Source organism: Scylla paramamosain, chromosome 2 (assembly GCF_035594125.1).
Source record: "Scylla paramamosain isolate STU-SP2022 chromosome 2, ASM3559412v1, whole genome shotgun sequence".
NCBI lineage: Eukaryota > Metazoa > Arthropoda > Malacostraca > Decapoda > Portunidae > Scylla > Scylla paramamosain.
In genome coordinates this window covers 32417777-32431816 of record NC_087152.1, presented here as the reverse complement: position 1 = coordinate 32431816, position 14040 = coordinate 32417777, and the positions used below count along the sequence as shown (strand labels likewise).

General features: G+C 39.7%; 1 protein-coding gene and 1 long non-coding RNA gene across 4 annotated transcripts in view; one reads left to right on the top strand and one right to left on the bottom strand.

Moving 5' to 3' along the window:
- The window catches only part of LOC135113682 (zinc transporter ZIP2-like), a 10039-nt gene extending 814 nt beyond the window's left edge, over positions 1 to 9225 (bottom strand). The window contains exons 1-4 of one of the 3 annotated variants that reach the window (XM_064029162.1): positions 8827 to 9225; positions 1350 to 1476; positions 689 to 925; positions 1 to 235 (exon numbers count right to left, since the gene is read on the bottom strand). The exon at positions 1 to 235 is cut by the window's left edge and continues 814 nt beyond it. In XM_064029162.1, the coding sequence (XP_063885232.1) occupies positions 1 to 235; positions 689 to 925; positions 1350 to 1466 (589 nt within the window). In that variant the 5' untranslated portion in view covers positions 1467 to 1476; positions 8827 to 9225. Of the gene's footprint in view, positions 236 to 688; positions 926 to 1349; positions 1477 to 3015; positions 3798 to 8473; positions 8718 to 8826 lie in introns of those variants that run through there. The other 2 variants (XM_064029172.1, XM_064029153.1) reach the window with 2 other exon arrangements.
- LOC135113690 (uncharacterized) overlaps positions 8816 to 14040 on the top strand; it is a 23561-nt gene continuing 18336 nt past the window's right edge. Inside the window, exon 1 of the long non-coding RNA XR_010274934.1 lies at positions 8816 to 8953. This is a non-coding gene — a long non-coding RNA (uncharacterized LOC135113690). The remainder of the gene's footprint in view (positions 8954 to 14040) is intronic.

Sequence of the window (14040 nt, the reverse complement as noted above, 5' to 3'; positions counted from 1 at the left end):
GATCTTGGCGATGATGGATGTGTACCGAGTTCGAAGCCTCACAGTTTTTTTCGGAATCTGGCGTTGCTTCCTCTCCCTCGAAGGACCCATTGAGGTAGCCCTTCATTTCCTTGATCACCGTCACCCCAAGCACGCTGGAAGTGCTCTGGCGCAACTCAGACATCCTGCTCGATCTTCTCCTTGCTCTCGCCTCCTTCTGCGCTTCCTCCACGGTCGCAGGTCCCTCGTTGGTCACCTGCGAAAACAAAACCACTTCACTAAATTTTACATCAGTCATGTTCTAAGTAAGCCACACACTGATCTTGCCTCCTGCCACACAATATTCTGTAACCCAAAATGACTCCCCTAAAAGCATGCCGTAGTATATACTACGAGCATTTTCTCCTTGCTACAGTAATTAATGTAACCCCTGAGTGTTCCCGAAATATACGAGACATTTGGCGACTCACTGAAAAAAAGGAAAAGATGAAGATGAAGGAACACAAAAAATATGAGATGAAAAGAGGTGAGAACAGATATGAGTTAGAAACTGCAAAGATAGTATCGTGCCCCTGTCACGTACCTTGAAAGAAGAAATAAGAACGAGGAAAGTGAAGAACAAAAGGATATGAGAAAAGGAGAGATGAAGAACAGAGGCTTGAGGTAGAGACTGTTAGTTTAGCACGAGTATTGTGTCTATATCACATACCTGGGGATCTTGAATTCCTTTTTGGTGGGCCACCCAACCATGGATCACCTCTTCCATCAAGTAGACGAGGAAGAACCCAGAGCACACAGACACCTCCGCCACCGGGTAAGACGTATGCTGTATGAATCCCTCTTCCATGGCATAGTGAAAATTCTCCTGCGTCTCGGGAAGAAGGTGAAGGAACACGATGGAAAGAAGAACTCCCGCGCCGAAACACAGACTGATGGAGAGAGCCACCTAGCGGAGGAAAATTGGGAAAGGGGGAAGACAATGAGGAAGAGTTTATGGAAAAAATGTAAAAAAGAAAAGAGAAGAATAAAGACAAGAAAGAAGCTCAACAGATGAAAAGAGAATATATATATACTGACAAAAAGTAGCAAATGAGATGGCGACAAACAGAACAGGAAAAAAAAAAAAATATGTAGAAAGATTAGACACACAGATGGAAAGCTGATAATATCATTCCATTAATGAATAAACGGTTAAAGCCATTGAGCCTTGTTAACGTTACAAAGAGCGTTGCTTTTCCCGTATAATGGTGCCCTGTTCAGAGAGAGAGAGAGAGAGAGAGAGAGAGAGAGAGGAGGGGGGAGGGTGTACTATGTGTACATCAGAAACAGAGAAAGGAAAAGCATTCACACTCGGTACTGCAGCAGCTCACCTGGTTAAGCCTTCTCGCTAACACCTTGTACACGTAGAGAGGCAGGAGTCCCATGGCCAGGGTAAGCAATAGCATCAGCACCAGCACCACCGCCTTCGTGGCTACCAAGCTCAGCATCGCGGCGGATCTGGAGACACGAGGAGGAAGAGGTGAGGCGGTGGTGGTGGTATTAATGAAAGTAGTGGTGCAATGGATGTACTCGTACTGGCCTTGTGGTGGAGGTGGTGTAAGTGGTGGTGATAGTGAAGGGCTTGCTGGTGGTGTGGTAACAGCCAAGGTGAGGGTGTTAGAAAAATTATAAGCTTCATTATTTTTCCTGTGTTGGTGACGCAAAGGTGAGAATAATCTTGATCACATCTTAAGTGACTTTTAACTATTTTTTATCCTATTTATTGTTCTTTATTGCTGCCTGCATAAAATTAGCTAAGAAAATAAGCAAATGTATTTCTGTGCATTAAAAAAGTATCATGTATATGTGAATAAAAAACTAAATCAAGCTCTTTTTACCCCGTTTTATTACTGCCTGCATTTATTTAATGTATTTCGTTATTCAGAATTGCATAATATTTTACTTTTTTTTGTGTATAGAAAGATATTCATAACCGTATTATAATATTTCACATCCTTTACGACCATTAATTTTCAGCATTTCTTTATTTCTACGGCTATTTTCATTTTTTTAAGATTTCCGTGTTCACTTTCGTATTTGTATTTTTCTTTTCTAATATCTGTTTGTATCTGTCTCTTTTTCTTCATGTAAAATAATTAGTACGTTAAGGAGAGCCAGATATACAATTCAGAGTACTATCGTGAAATGAGTACTGCAGTATTTTTTACAGCTATTAATCAAGAAGAAAGAGGGAAACTGAAGAACAAGAAAGACTACAATACGCGAATCATAACTAAAGTAAAAAATAAATAAATAAAAATTTGAAGAACAATGGAAAGGTGATAATGGACAGTAGTGATGCTGGTGGTGATGGTGGTGGTGATGATGTTGGTGGTGGCAGTGGCGATAGAATTAATAAAGTTATGTAGCTGTGAATGCTATGGTATCGGTGACGTAACTACAGAGGGCGATGAGGAAACGATAATAACCGTGGAGAGACCGAGACACGTGAGGCGGAGGTATTTATGCTGCGGAGTTTTTTAGTGGTGAAGGAGTTGGTTACGATCGTGATGTGGTATACATTAAAGTGGTGGTGGTGGTGGTGGTAGTAGTAGTACTAGTAGTAGTAGTAGTAGTAGTAGTAGTAGTAGTAGTAGTAGTAGTAGTAGTAGTACTAGTAGTGATTGTTGTTGTTGTTGCAGTTCATGCATGCATGCATGGATGCTAGAAGTTATAGTACTACTACAACAGCTACTACTACTACTACTACTACTACTACTACTAGGAAGAGGAAGACGAAGAAGAGGAAGAAGAAGAAGAATGATGATGATAGTAATAATAATAATAATAATAATAATAATAATAATAATAATAATAATAATAACAACAACAACAACAACAACAACAACAACAACAACAACAACAACAACAACAACAACAACAACAACAACAACTACTACTACTACTACTACTACTACTACTATTACTACTACTAATACTACTAATACAACTACAATAACAACAATAATAAGTAAAATAAGAATAATAATAACATACTTTTCTATTTCCTCTTCAAGTACCGCCATGTCTACGAATACTGCGTCTTCATACTGTGCGTACATACTCGTACTCTTAACCTTCGCCTTTCCTCCTTTCGGCCTTCCTCTTCATTTTTCTTCTTCCCATTTTCATCCATTCTCGTCGTTAACTATTTTTTTTTCCCCTCTTTTTATCTCTCAGGACATTAGAACCTCTCTAACTCGTTACTCGATTAGTCGTTAATTTCTATAAGTCGTAAGGGCTAGCAGGTCATGAAATGGTGGTTAAAGTACGATCACCCGAGTTAAGACAGACAATATTCCGATTTAACAACTCGGCCCGCCATGCGCTCTCAGTAGCAAAAGAAAAATAAGTCATCAAATGGTAAGTTCCCTTTAAATCATACTCAACCACTCGGCCCGCCATGTGCTTCCGCCATCCACCACTACCACCGCCAAACCGAAAATGAATCTATCCAAGTTTCGTTTCTATTTGGACATAGTAATGCAAGGCCTGATGGCATATGATGACTTGGATCAGCATCACCCTGCTCTACGAGATCTTAGGTCTGTTATCATCAAGCGACAACAGGACGCTTAGACGCAGAGGAAAATCTAATCATTCTTCAAGCCCGAGCCAGTATCCAGGGAAGCCCAACCCTCAACGAATGAGTCCGAGTGCGGCAGCAGTGCGGGAATTTCCAGCAGTACCTCTTATCAGAGGTCCTTCCATGTTGTGGTTAGCAAACCAGTGATTCAGAGTGATGAGTAATGTTTGATGTTTGAAAAATGCCATGGTTAAGTTGTATGTAAAGTGTTTGATGTTTTAAAAATACCATAGTTAAGTTGTAAAATTCAATTAAGTGAACTAAGTCTACCATTTGAAAAATTAATACTACAGTACATACTGATACAGTAATAAGAGTGAATCATAGAAAATTAAGATAATTTATTTAGTTTGATGCTTGAAAAAATAAATAAATAAAAACGAAAAAAAATTAGTTTACCATTTGAAAAATGGAGGCTTTAAAATCCTATACAACGTTTAGTATCTACACGATGGATAAACTGCATAGTTACATTCTACAATAATGAAAAGTGTACACTTCGCCAAATAAAACAAGTAAGTACTATTTTCGTTGGTTTATTTTGCCTTTTTTTTTATGGTAAAGGGGAGGAAGGAAATGGCGGGTAAGTCGTGAAACTGGATAAGTCGTAAGGGCTCGAGCCCTAGTATGCTGACTTGCTACTTGTTTCCATCCCCAAGATTTATTTTCTTTCTTATTTCCTTTTTTTTCATGAAGATGCATTGCCTTCATTATGTATTTGTTTGTATCACTTTTTCCGTCATTATTTTTTTCCTCCTCTTTCTCCTTCTCCCCCACCCCTTTATGTTACGGTCTTAAGAAACACCACGTACTACGCATTGTACATAACATTACTTTTTACGTAACTAATTGATGAAAGGCTTAAGATTTGCTGTCGATAAGGAGATTATCAAGGCTTTCTTCCCTTATAATTTCCCTAACTCATGCCTCCCCACCCCCTTTTTTTTTTATTTGTTTCCCACAATCCTTTCCTCTTCCCTTCACCTGTATCCTTTCTTCCTAGCGTGAGTATGTACGCACCACCTCGCCTCATTTTCACTTCTTTTCTTTGAATTTTTTAAACTTAAACTTCGTTTTCTGTTACTGTAGGTAAGGACTTTTTACTGTTATTTACCATAACATGCATCCTGTTGATATGTATATATACATATATATATATATATATATATATATATATATATATATATATATATATATATATATATATATATATATATATATATATATATATATATATATATATATATATATATATATATATACGAGTATATATATATATATATATACTATCCAGTGTTCCGTCTCAAGGCGAGGTGGTTGTCGTCCCTCATCCACTGGTGTCATGGCCAATCATCAAAGGCATCTCATCTCAGTAGATTACATGCTGACGTGACAATGCCGCTAGGCTAGATTCTTAGGCGTAACAGCTCAATGCAGACAACGAGCAGAAAGCAGCCGGCTAACAACAGGCAGTGTATAGGAAAAGAGCAGTTTTTATACTGTCATACAGAACATATGCATGACAGTCCGCATCTAGCGAAGGAAACCCAAAGATGTAACTAATACCAGGTCGACGCAAGCGCATCCTTGCGTCACGTCATGCGGAGGATTTTGTCTCTCCCGCTTTCTCTTTATAATTCAGCTGAAACATTGCTATTTTCTAAAGAAGGTAATAAAACGTAGAGAGAGAGAGAGAGAGAGAGAGAGAGAGAGAGAGAGAGAGAGAGAGAGAGAGAGAGAGAGCATAAGAAAATAAGGAAAGCTCTTACACGTAGCAGTCCCTACATGAAACACACCTATTTCCACCTGTCATCCCCATCCAGAGACAGCTGTTTCAAATGAGGCAACGATATGGACATTATCGGTTCAAAGGATCCAGAGCCAAATTAGAATCTTATCTCTGTATTGATCTACACATCACGTAAATAAAATTTTAAGGTAATTATTATCATGATTACACATATTGGAAGAGAGGGGAAGAAAGGCAGAGACGTTGGGGCTGCGCTACGGAGCTCATAAATTCATTACCTAATATATTCAACAGCCGTGTGAAACGCGCGGGGACAACAAATCATAGTGAAGTGCCTCCATGCGTTTTATACTGCCTCCCCTATACATCACATGCGCACAGGGAACATATTTGGGTCTCCTAATGCGTTGACCTGGTATTACTTAGATCTTGTGAGATCCAGGGTGCAGGCAGTAACACCGCCACTGTGCAGTAAATAACAAACAAGTTGAAACATAACTTACGGATCTCTACGAGTGTATGACCAAAGGTTCTTGTATTAAAACCCCATTTTCCCATTTTCATCCATTCTCGTCGTTAACTTTTTTTTTCTTCTTTTAATCTCTCAGTACACTAAAAGCTTTCTAACTCGTTACTCGATTAGTCGTTAATTTCTATAAGTCGTAAGGGCTAGCAGGTCATGAAATAGTGGTTAAAATACGATCCCAACTCAGCAACTCAGCACCCGAGTTAAGACAGACAATATTCCCATTTAACAACTCGGCACGCCATGCGCTCCCAGTAGCAAAAGAAAAATAAGTCATCAAATGGAAAGTCAAAAAATGTTCCCTTTAAATCATACTCAACCACTCGGCCCGCTATGTGCTTCCGCCATCCACCACTACCACCGCCAAACCGAAAATGAATCTATCCAAGTTTCGTTTCTATTTGGACATAGTAATGCAAGGCCTGATGGCAAATGATGACTTGGATCAGGTTCTTGTATTAAAACCCCATTTGTAACATTTATTCGAAAATTTCTAGGAATTATTATTTTTTTCTAGATTGTGAGAGGAAGAGAAAAGGTTTATTTTGTAATTTGTCCCCAAGGGTCCAGTATTCATTGCTTTCAAACAAACTTACTAACTTTGTCATACATTTAATCAATACGCATACTTTCCCGTACACTGCGAAAAGGTTTTAAATCTCTCTCTCTCTCTCTCTCTCTCTCTCTCTCTCTCTCTCTCTCTCTCTCTCTCTCTCTCTCTCTCTCTCTCTCTCTCTCAGTACAGTTGACCGTGATGTCCTCTCGATATCAAGTTCAGGAGCTACATTTACTATCGTTGTTGTTGTTGTTGTTGTTGTTGTTGTTGTTGTTGTTGTTATTATTATTATTATTATTATTATTATTATTATTATTATTATTATTATATCTCTTATCGTTATTATTAATATAAGTATCTCCTATTTTTTTCCTTCTGCTTTTCTTCCCTTCTCGTGAACCTGCTGTCTAGATTTTTAAGTTTTGTTTTCCATATCTGGTCATCTTATCTCTCTCTCTCTCTCTCTCTCTCTCTCTCTCTCTCTCTCTCTCTCTCTCTCTCTCTCTCTCTCTCTCTCTCTCTCTCTCTCTCTCTCTCATCTTCCTGGTATTGTATGTTTTTTTTTATTTATTTATTTATTTATTTATTCATTTATTTATTTTATTTGTCTGTTCTACTCGCTTGTTAGTCGATCTGACATCTTATCTTATGAATTTTGTTCCCTTCGTTTTGACCTTTATAATACAGGTATGCACATATTTTACTTCTTAAAAAGTTACACACACACACACACACACACACACACACACACACACACATACACACACACACACAGATATATATATATATATATATATATATATATATATATATATATATATATATATATATATATATATATATATATATATATATATATATATATATACTTACGCATGGTCTTATATTAGCGATGAAACGCCAATTCTTAACTATCTTCCCTCAAGATAACCTTTCTTGTTTTGGAACGTGCCTGCTTTCCTTGTGTGTGTGTGTGTGTGTGTGTGTGTGTGTGTGTTATAGTTTTCTATATATGTAACTGTTTATTTATTCCTTTATAATATTCACACCACAGTAGTTGTTATTGTTTTTTTTTTCTGTTTATGTGTTCCCGTTTACGTGTTGGCTAAGACTTACTAATTGTATGGCCTTGATTCTCTATCACAAACTGGTGCCTTTATCGCTCCCTCCCTCTCCCTTCCTCTTTTATCTATGAGGGGGTGACTGTGAACGCTGTCTCCCCCTTCCTTCATTTGTTTTCTTAATCATGAGTGACAAAGCGATCAAGGAAGGAAGGAAGAAAGGGAATATGAGAGAGAGAGAGAGAGAGAGAGAGAGAGAGAGAGAGAGAGAGAGAGAGAGAGAGAGAGAGAGAGAGAGAGAGAGAGAGAACAAAGGAGGAAGGGTGGTGGAGGAAATGAGAGATATATCTACGTCATAGAAATTTTTATTTTGTTAAGCAAACGTGTTTTATTTATTTTTCTTACTGGTGTGTGTGTGTGTGTGTGTGTTACTGTGCAGGACTTACAACATTAACCAATATGTAACGCTATACAGAGGTAACCGACTGACTATATAACTCACTGAGTGAGTCAGTGACAGAGTGACAGACTAACTAATGGCTAACCGTAGATCTCAGTGACTGAATGGCATCATAAGACCTTGGTCTTAGCAAGAATCGTGCGGTTATATTTGATTGCATTTGGGTGGTGATAGCATGGTTAAGGAGGAGAAGGAGGAGGAAAATGTGTTGTATTACATATAAATATCACGCGAACAGCCTCATACCTTCACAAAAGTTAAGGCGACCGATCAGCTGTGACCACATACACACACACACACACACACACACACACACACTGGGGATAGCTCTAACCACAGGAACTACAACCAATGACAATTAAATTTGTCACTTCTTTTACTACTACTGTTATTGCTACATCTCCCACTTTCTTCCTTCAAGTCACCACACTCACGCACACTCCACTCTACGTATGCTCTGTAACACTCCACTCCTCTTACTCCTCCCCATTTAAGAATCACTGAAGCATCCCTCACTCTCGTATTAGTCCTCGCCCAAACTCGCAATTCCCTCCTGCTACTGAGGTCTTCACTCATCCTCAGTGCACTGATGACTGCCTCGCACGACACTTTTCTCCGTAATGATAACTTCCAAGTGCTCGGAAGCGCTACACATCTGTTTTATAAATTCGTTTGCTCTCAAGTGGTGGGCGGAGCTTAAGAGTAAACACCGTTTTGTCCTCAAAGTCACTACAAAACACACCTCTACTCCCTCACAGTTCTTTTTTCCCTCCCTCATCCACTCTACTTCAACACCACCTTCTTCTACTAGCAGTCCCTGATATGTCCGCAGTTTAATGAAAGAAACACTTCCACTGTTCGTCACTTACCTCCAGTGAGTGAAAGTAGCAGCAGGAGGAAGGGGATGTGGAACTGGAGGAGGAGGACGACGAGGGGGACCAGAGTGCAGCAGAAACGGAGTGATGAGAGACGTCGAGGGATGTGGAGTGGCAACAGGTAGGGGGGAGTGAGAGGTACAGCTGATGAGATCCACTGCTGTACGTATTGTGCAACTGAGCCAGTTCAGCTGCTCTCTTATAAGAACACATCAGCGGTCCCCCCAATCATTTCTACCCCTTTGCCGGTAGCATTACCCCTCCTCCACACCCGCCTTGCTTCCCTCCCGCTTCCCCAACCCCTGCTTTTGACTAATGTCCGAATCTCCCTTCCCTTCTCTTCTTTTATCCTGTCCGTCCTTTCCCTTTTCCGTCACTTGCTACTCCCTCCTTTTCCCTCCTTGTGTCCCTCCTCCTCCTTCCTCCCTTTCTCCCGTTCGTTCCCTCCTCTCACTCCACACATTCTATTTCCAAGCAGCGGTGCAGAAGGACTGAATTCTGCACTAAGAATTTGTTGCGTGTGGCTTCTCTCTCTCTCTCTCTCTCTCTCTCTCTCTCTCTCTCTCTCTCTCTCTCTCTCTCTCTCTCTCTCTCTCTCTCTACGGAAGAGACGCAAAAATTAAGTTGGTTGCACTATGAAAAAGAAAATAGAGATGTTATACAACCATAATTCTCAAAAGGATGGCTATGGGATTAAAACAACTGAACAAAAAGACCTCTGGGTAAAGTATGATACAAGAAAACTAGATATCAGTACGAAATATCGAAAGGTAACTAACTACCTGAATTATGTGAAGATATATAATTTCACTGAATGTAATGATATTGTGAATGGTTTGCAATTGTTGGTGCCACAAAAGAACATACAGCAATTTATAATTAAACTGAACGAATTGATGCTATGAAGAAGAAAAAAAAAAACGCAGCACGAACCTAGCTACCTACACTTAGGTGTACGACGGACAGGTAGACCAAACACACACACACACACACACACAGAGAGAGAGAGAGAGAGAGAGAGAGAGAGAGAGAGTTTAACCACGTGATTTCAGTAATATGGTCGCCACACTTTTTTTTTTTATGTAGGAAGGACACTGGCCAAGGGCAACAAAAATACAATAAAAAAAATGCCCACTGAAATGCCAGTCCCATAAAAGGGTCAAAGCAGTAGTCAAAAATTGATGAATAAGTGTCTTGAAACCTCCCTCTTGAAGGAATTCAAGTCATAGGAAGGTGGAAATACAGAAGCAGGCAGGGAGTTCCAGAGTTTACCAGAGAAAGGGATGAATGATTAAGAATACTGGTTAACTCTTGCGTTAGAGAGGTGGACAGAATAGGGGTGAGAGAAAGAACAAAGTCTTGTGCAGCGAGGCCGCGGGAGGAGGGGAGGCATGCAGTTAGCAAGATCAGAAGAGCAGTTAGCATGAAAATAGCGGTAGAAGACAGTTAGAGATGCAACATGGCGGCGGTGAGAGAGAGGCTGAAGACAGTCAGTTAGAGGAGAGGAGTTGATGAGACGAAAAGCTTTTGATTCCACCCTGTTTAGAAGAGCGGTATGAGTGGAACCCCCCAGGCATGTGAACCATACTCCATACATGGACGGATAAGACCCTTGTACAGAGTTAGCAGCTGGGGGTGTGAGAAAAACTGGCGGAGACGTCTCAGAACACCTAACTTCATAGAAGCTGTTTTAGCTAGAGATGAGATGTGAAGTTTCCAGTTCAGTATAGGACAGATCAAGGATGTTCAGTGCAGAAGAGGGGGACAGTTGAGTGTCATTGAAGAAGAGGGGATAGTTGTCTGGAAGGTTGTGTCGAGTTGATAGATGGAGGAATTGAGTTTTTGAAGCAATGAACAATACCAAGTTTGTTCTGCCCCAATCAGAAATTTTAGAAAGATCAGAAGTCAAGCGTTCTGTGGCTTCCCTGCGTGAAATGTTTACCTCCTGAAGGTTTGAACGTCTATGAAAAGACGTGGAAAAGTGCAGGGTGGTATCATCAGCGTAGGAGTGGATGGGACAAGAAGTTTGGTTTAGAAGATCATTAATGAATAATAAGAAGAGAGTGGGTGACAGGACAGAACCCTGAGGAACACCACTGTTAATAGATTTAGGAGAAGAGCAGTCTACCATAGCAGCAATAGAACAGTCAGAAAGGAAACTTGAGATGAAGTTACAGAGAGAAGGATAGAAGCCGTAGGAGGGTAGTATGGAAATCAAAGCTTTGTGCCAGACTCTATCAAAAGCTTTTGATATGTCCAAGACAACAGCAAAAGTTTCACCAAAATCTCTAAAAGTGGATGACCAAGACTCAGTAAGGAAAGCCAGAAGATCACCAGTAGAGCGGCCTTGACGGAACGCATACTGGCGATCAGATAGAAGGTTGTGAAGTGATAGATGTTTAAGAATCTTCCTGTTGAGGATAGATTCAAAAACTTTAGATAGGCAGGAAATTAAAGCAATAGGACGGTTGTTTGAGGGATTAGAACGGTAACCCTTTTTAGGAACAGGTTGAATGTAGGTAAACTTCCAGCAAGAAGGAAAGGTAGATGTTGACAGACAGAGCTGAAAGAGTTTGACTAGGCAAGGTGCAAGCACGGAGGCACAGTTTCGGAGAACAATAGGAGGGACCCCATCAGGTCCATAAGCCTTCCGAGTGTTTAGGCCAGCTTGACAATGTATTCCAACTGAATTATATCAATTATATACCTTCTTTCGTCCTTGATATTTATTTATATTTCAAAAAATTTATATTTCAAAAGCTGGAGAGAGAGAGAGAGAGAGAGAGAGAGAGAGAGAGAGAGAGAGAGAGAGAGAGAGAGAGAGAGAGAGAGATAGAGAAAGAGAGAGACCTTCAGCATTCACGTAGCCAGCGGCTGTCCCCCCCCCCCCTTCAGCAGCAGACGCCAACAAGTCAAATTTCACCTTATCACTTTAATTATCAGTCGTTCTGTTGTTTTCATCTGATACTATCGCTGCAGCTGCTGGTGGGCTCCTCTGTGCTGCTGAACGTGGGGAGCAAAACGCTGCAAGAGGGAGAGGAAGGGGATAAGGTGAACACGTGAGAACGGAGTACAAGACTGCCTGTGTGTGTGTGTGTGTGTGTTAGTTTTTGACCATTTGTATTATTATTGGACTGAGTAAAGGTAGTATTTTCGTTCCTTTAAAATCAAATCATGATATATTTCTTTGGGTTTAAGTATTTTGTTTTGTGTGTAGTTGGTATATACTATAAGATAAAAAACAAAAAGACTTGAAAGAGAGGAAGAAGTTTGTTATAAAGAATGGCTTAATTAGATCAGAGAGGGAGAATCAATCCTGACACGAATGTACAGTAGCAATGATGAATTAATCTCTGTGATGTATTGATGCTTTACAGCAGACGAGCTGTTGGAGTAAATAGCTGATAATAGGATACCTCAGAAAGACTTCAGCGTTTGTCTGCAACACATGAGAATGTAGCAGAGAGAGAGAGAGAGAGAGAGAGAGAGAGAGAGAGAGAGAGAGAGAGAGAGAGAGAGATTCACCATTCACATGGCCAACGGTTGGCCCCTCCCCCCCTCCCCATCCCTCTCTGCCCTTTCTTCTCGGACGACTGCTGTATACGTATGTTCGTTCTCAGCGGTTGACAACAGCTGAACCAGATAAGTGAAATGTCGACTTTTCGTAACTTCTTGTTTAATCGTTGTTATCGCAGCAGCACACTGCTGAACGAGAACTCTGGCGAATGAGACCGCTGTCTGTGATAGGAATGTATGTGGCTTCACCGCCTGACAACAGCTGGACCCGGTGTTATCGGTGCGGGTGCCGCTGGCGGAGGTCGCTGGCACCGCCCAACACGTCATAGTGAGTGAGAGGAGATGACGAAGGGTAAAAAGGAAATGAAAAGAGGATGAGATACGATAATTATTATTACGTATCTGCAACAAAGTGATGGGATGACCATTGATCCGGTGTTCGAATGCAGATCCAGACATATATATATATATATATATATATATATATATATATATATATATATATATATATATATATATATATATATATATATATATATATATATATATATATATATATATAAAACAGCGATATTTATGATCTGAGGTAGAGAAGTATGGCTAAGATCTAGTTGTGTTAGTATGCTGTGCTAATGTGTTGTTTCGGAGCATGTGTACGAGTCTTTCACTTGATACTATACAGTTTTCCGGTGTTCCGAGGTGTGTGTGTGTGTGTGTGTGTGTGAAAACTTCATTATTGAATCACAGTTCGTTACAACTACAGTGACACATACTTTGTTGGAATCTACAGCAGCAATTTGGCTCATTACAACAATGGCGTTTAATGTATTTACCCAGCTATTCATTTATTTGTAACTTTACAACATAAAGTTAAGCTTGTAATACCCCATTTGTTTTAATCAAATTACATTTTTTTTTTTTTTATGAACTGCATATTTTTGCACACAACACCGGGGGTAATGCATTCCAGTCATTTCATGCGCTGTTTACAAAATTTTATTTATACACAGCTTTATCCTCGTGTGTGTGTGTGTAAACCTAGTTTTAGTATACAAAATTTTAGAACGACTTTTATTGTCTTGCCTTATCTGTTTTCATCGTTTTAAAGTGACAGATGTTCCTTCATGTTCAACTCATTTCAAGTATTAATACTTCTGTTTGGGAAGATAAATTTCTTGAAATTATTTAGACATCTAAGCCTGATCTTTTTCAATCATGATGACTGATTCTGTTATTTCTTACCAAAAAAGTTTTCCCCTTCAACACTTTCTAATCCTTGTACTGTTTTCAGGTCATAATAAGATTCCCTTCCCATCTTTCTTTTTCTTCCAACATTGTCACTCATAGTTTGTCCAGCTGTAGTTTCCTTATGATGTTGGACTTGACACCTATTTGGTTGCGGCTCTTTGTATGCTCTGCAATTTCCCTATATGTTTTACTCTTATATTTTGGTAGCCATGTCATAGTGTCATACCCAGGCCTTGACTGTATGAGTGTTGACTATCACAAACACTTGACAGTTCTTCAACATTTCCTCATTTTTATACTACACTGGTTGAATGCCACCATCATGTTTATCAGCAATCTGTTTACGCTTTAGTGATAATGCTTTTTTCATGCATCTCAGATGATGGGTTGTCTTACACTTTCACTTGTTTTTTTGTCTAGTCATTACCAATCATATACCATAAT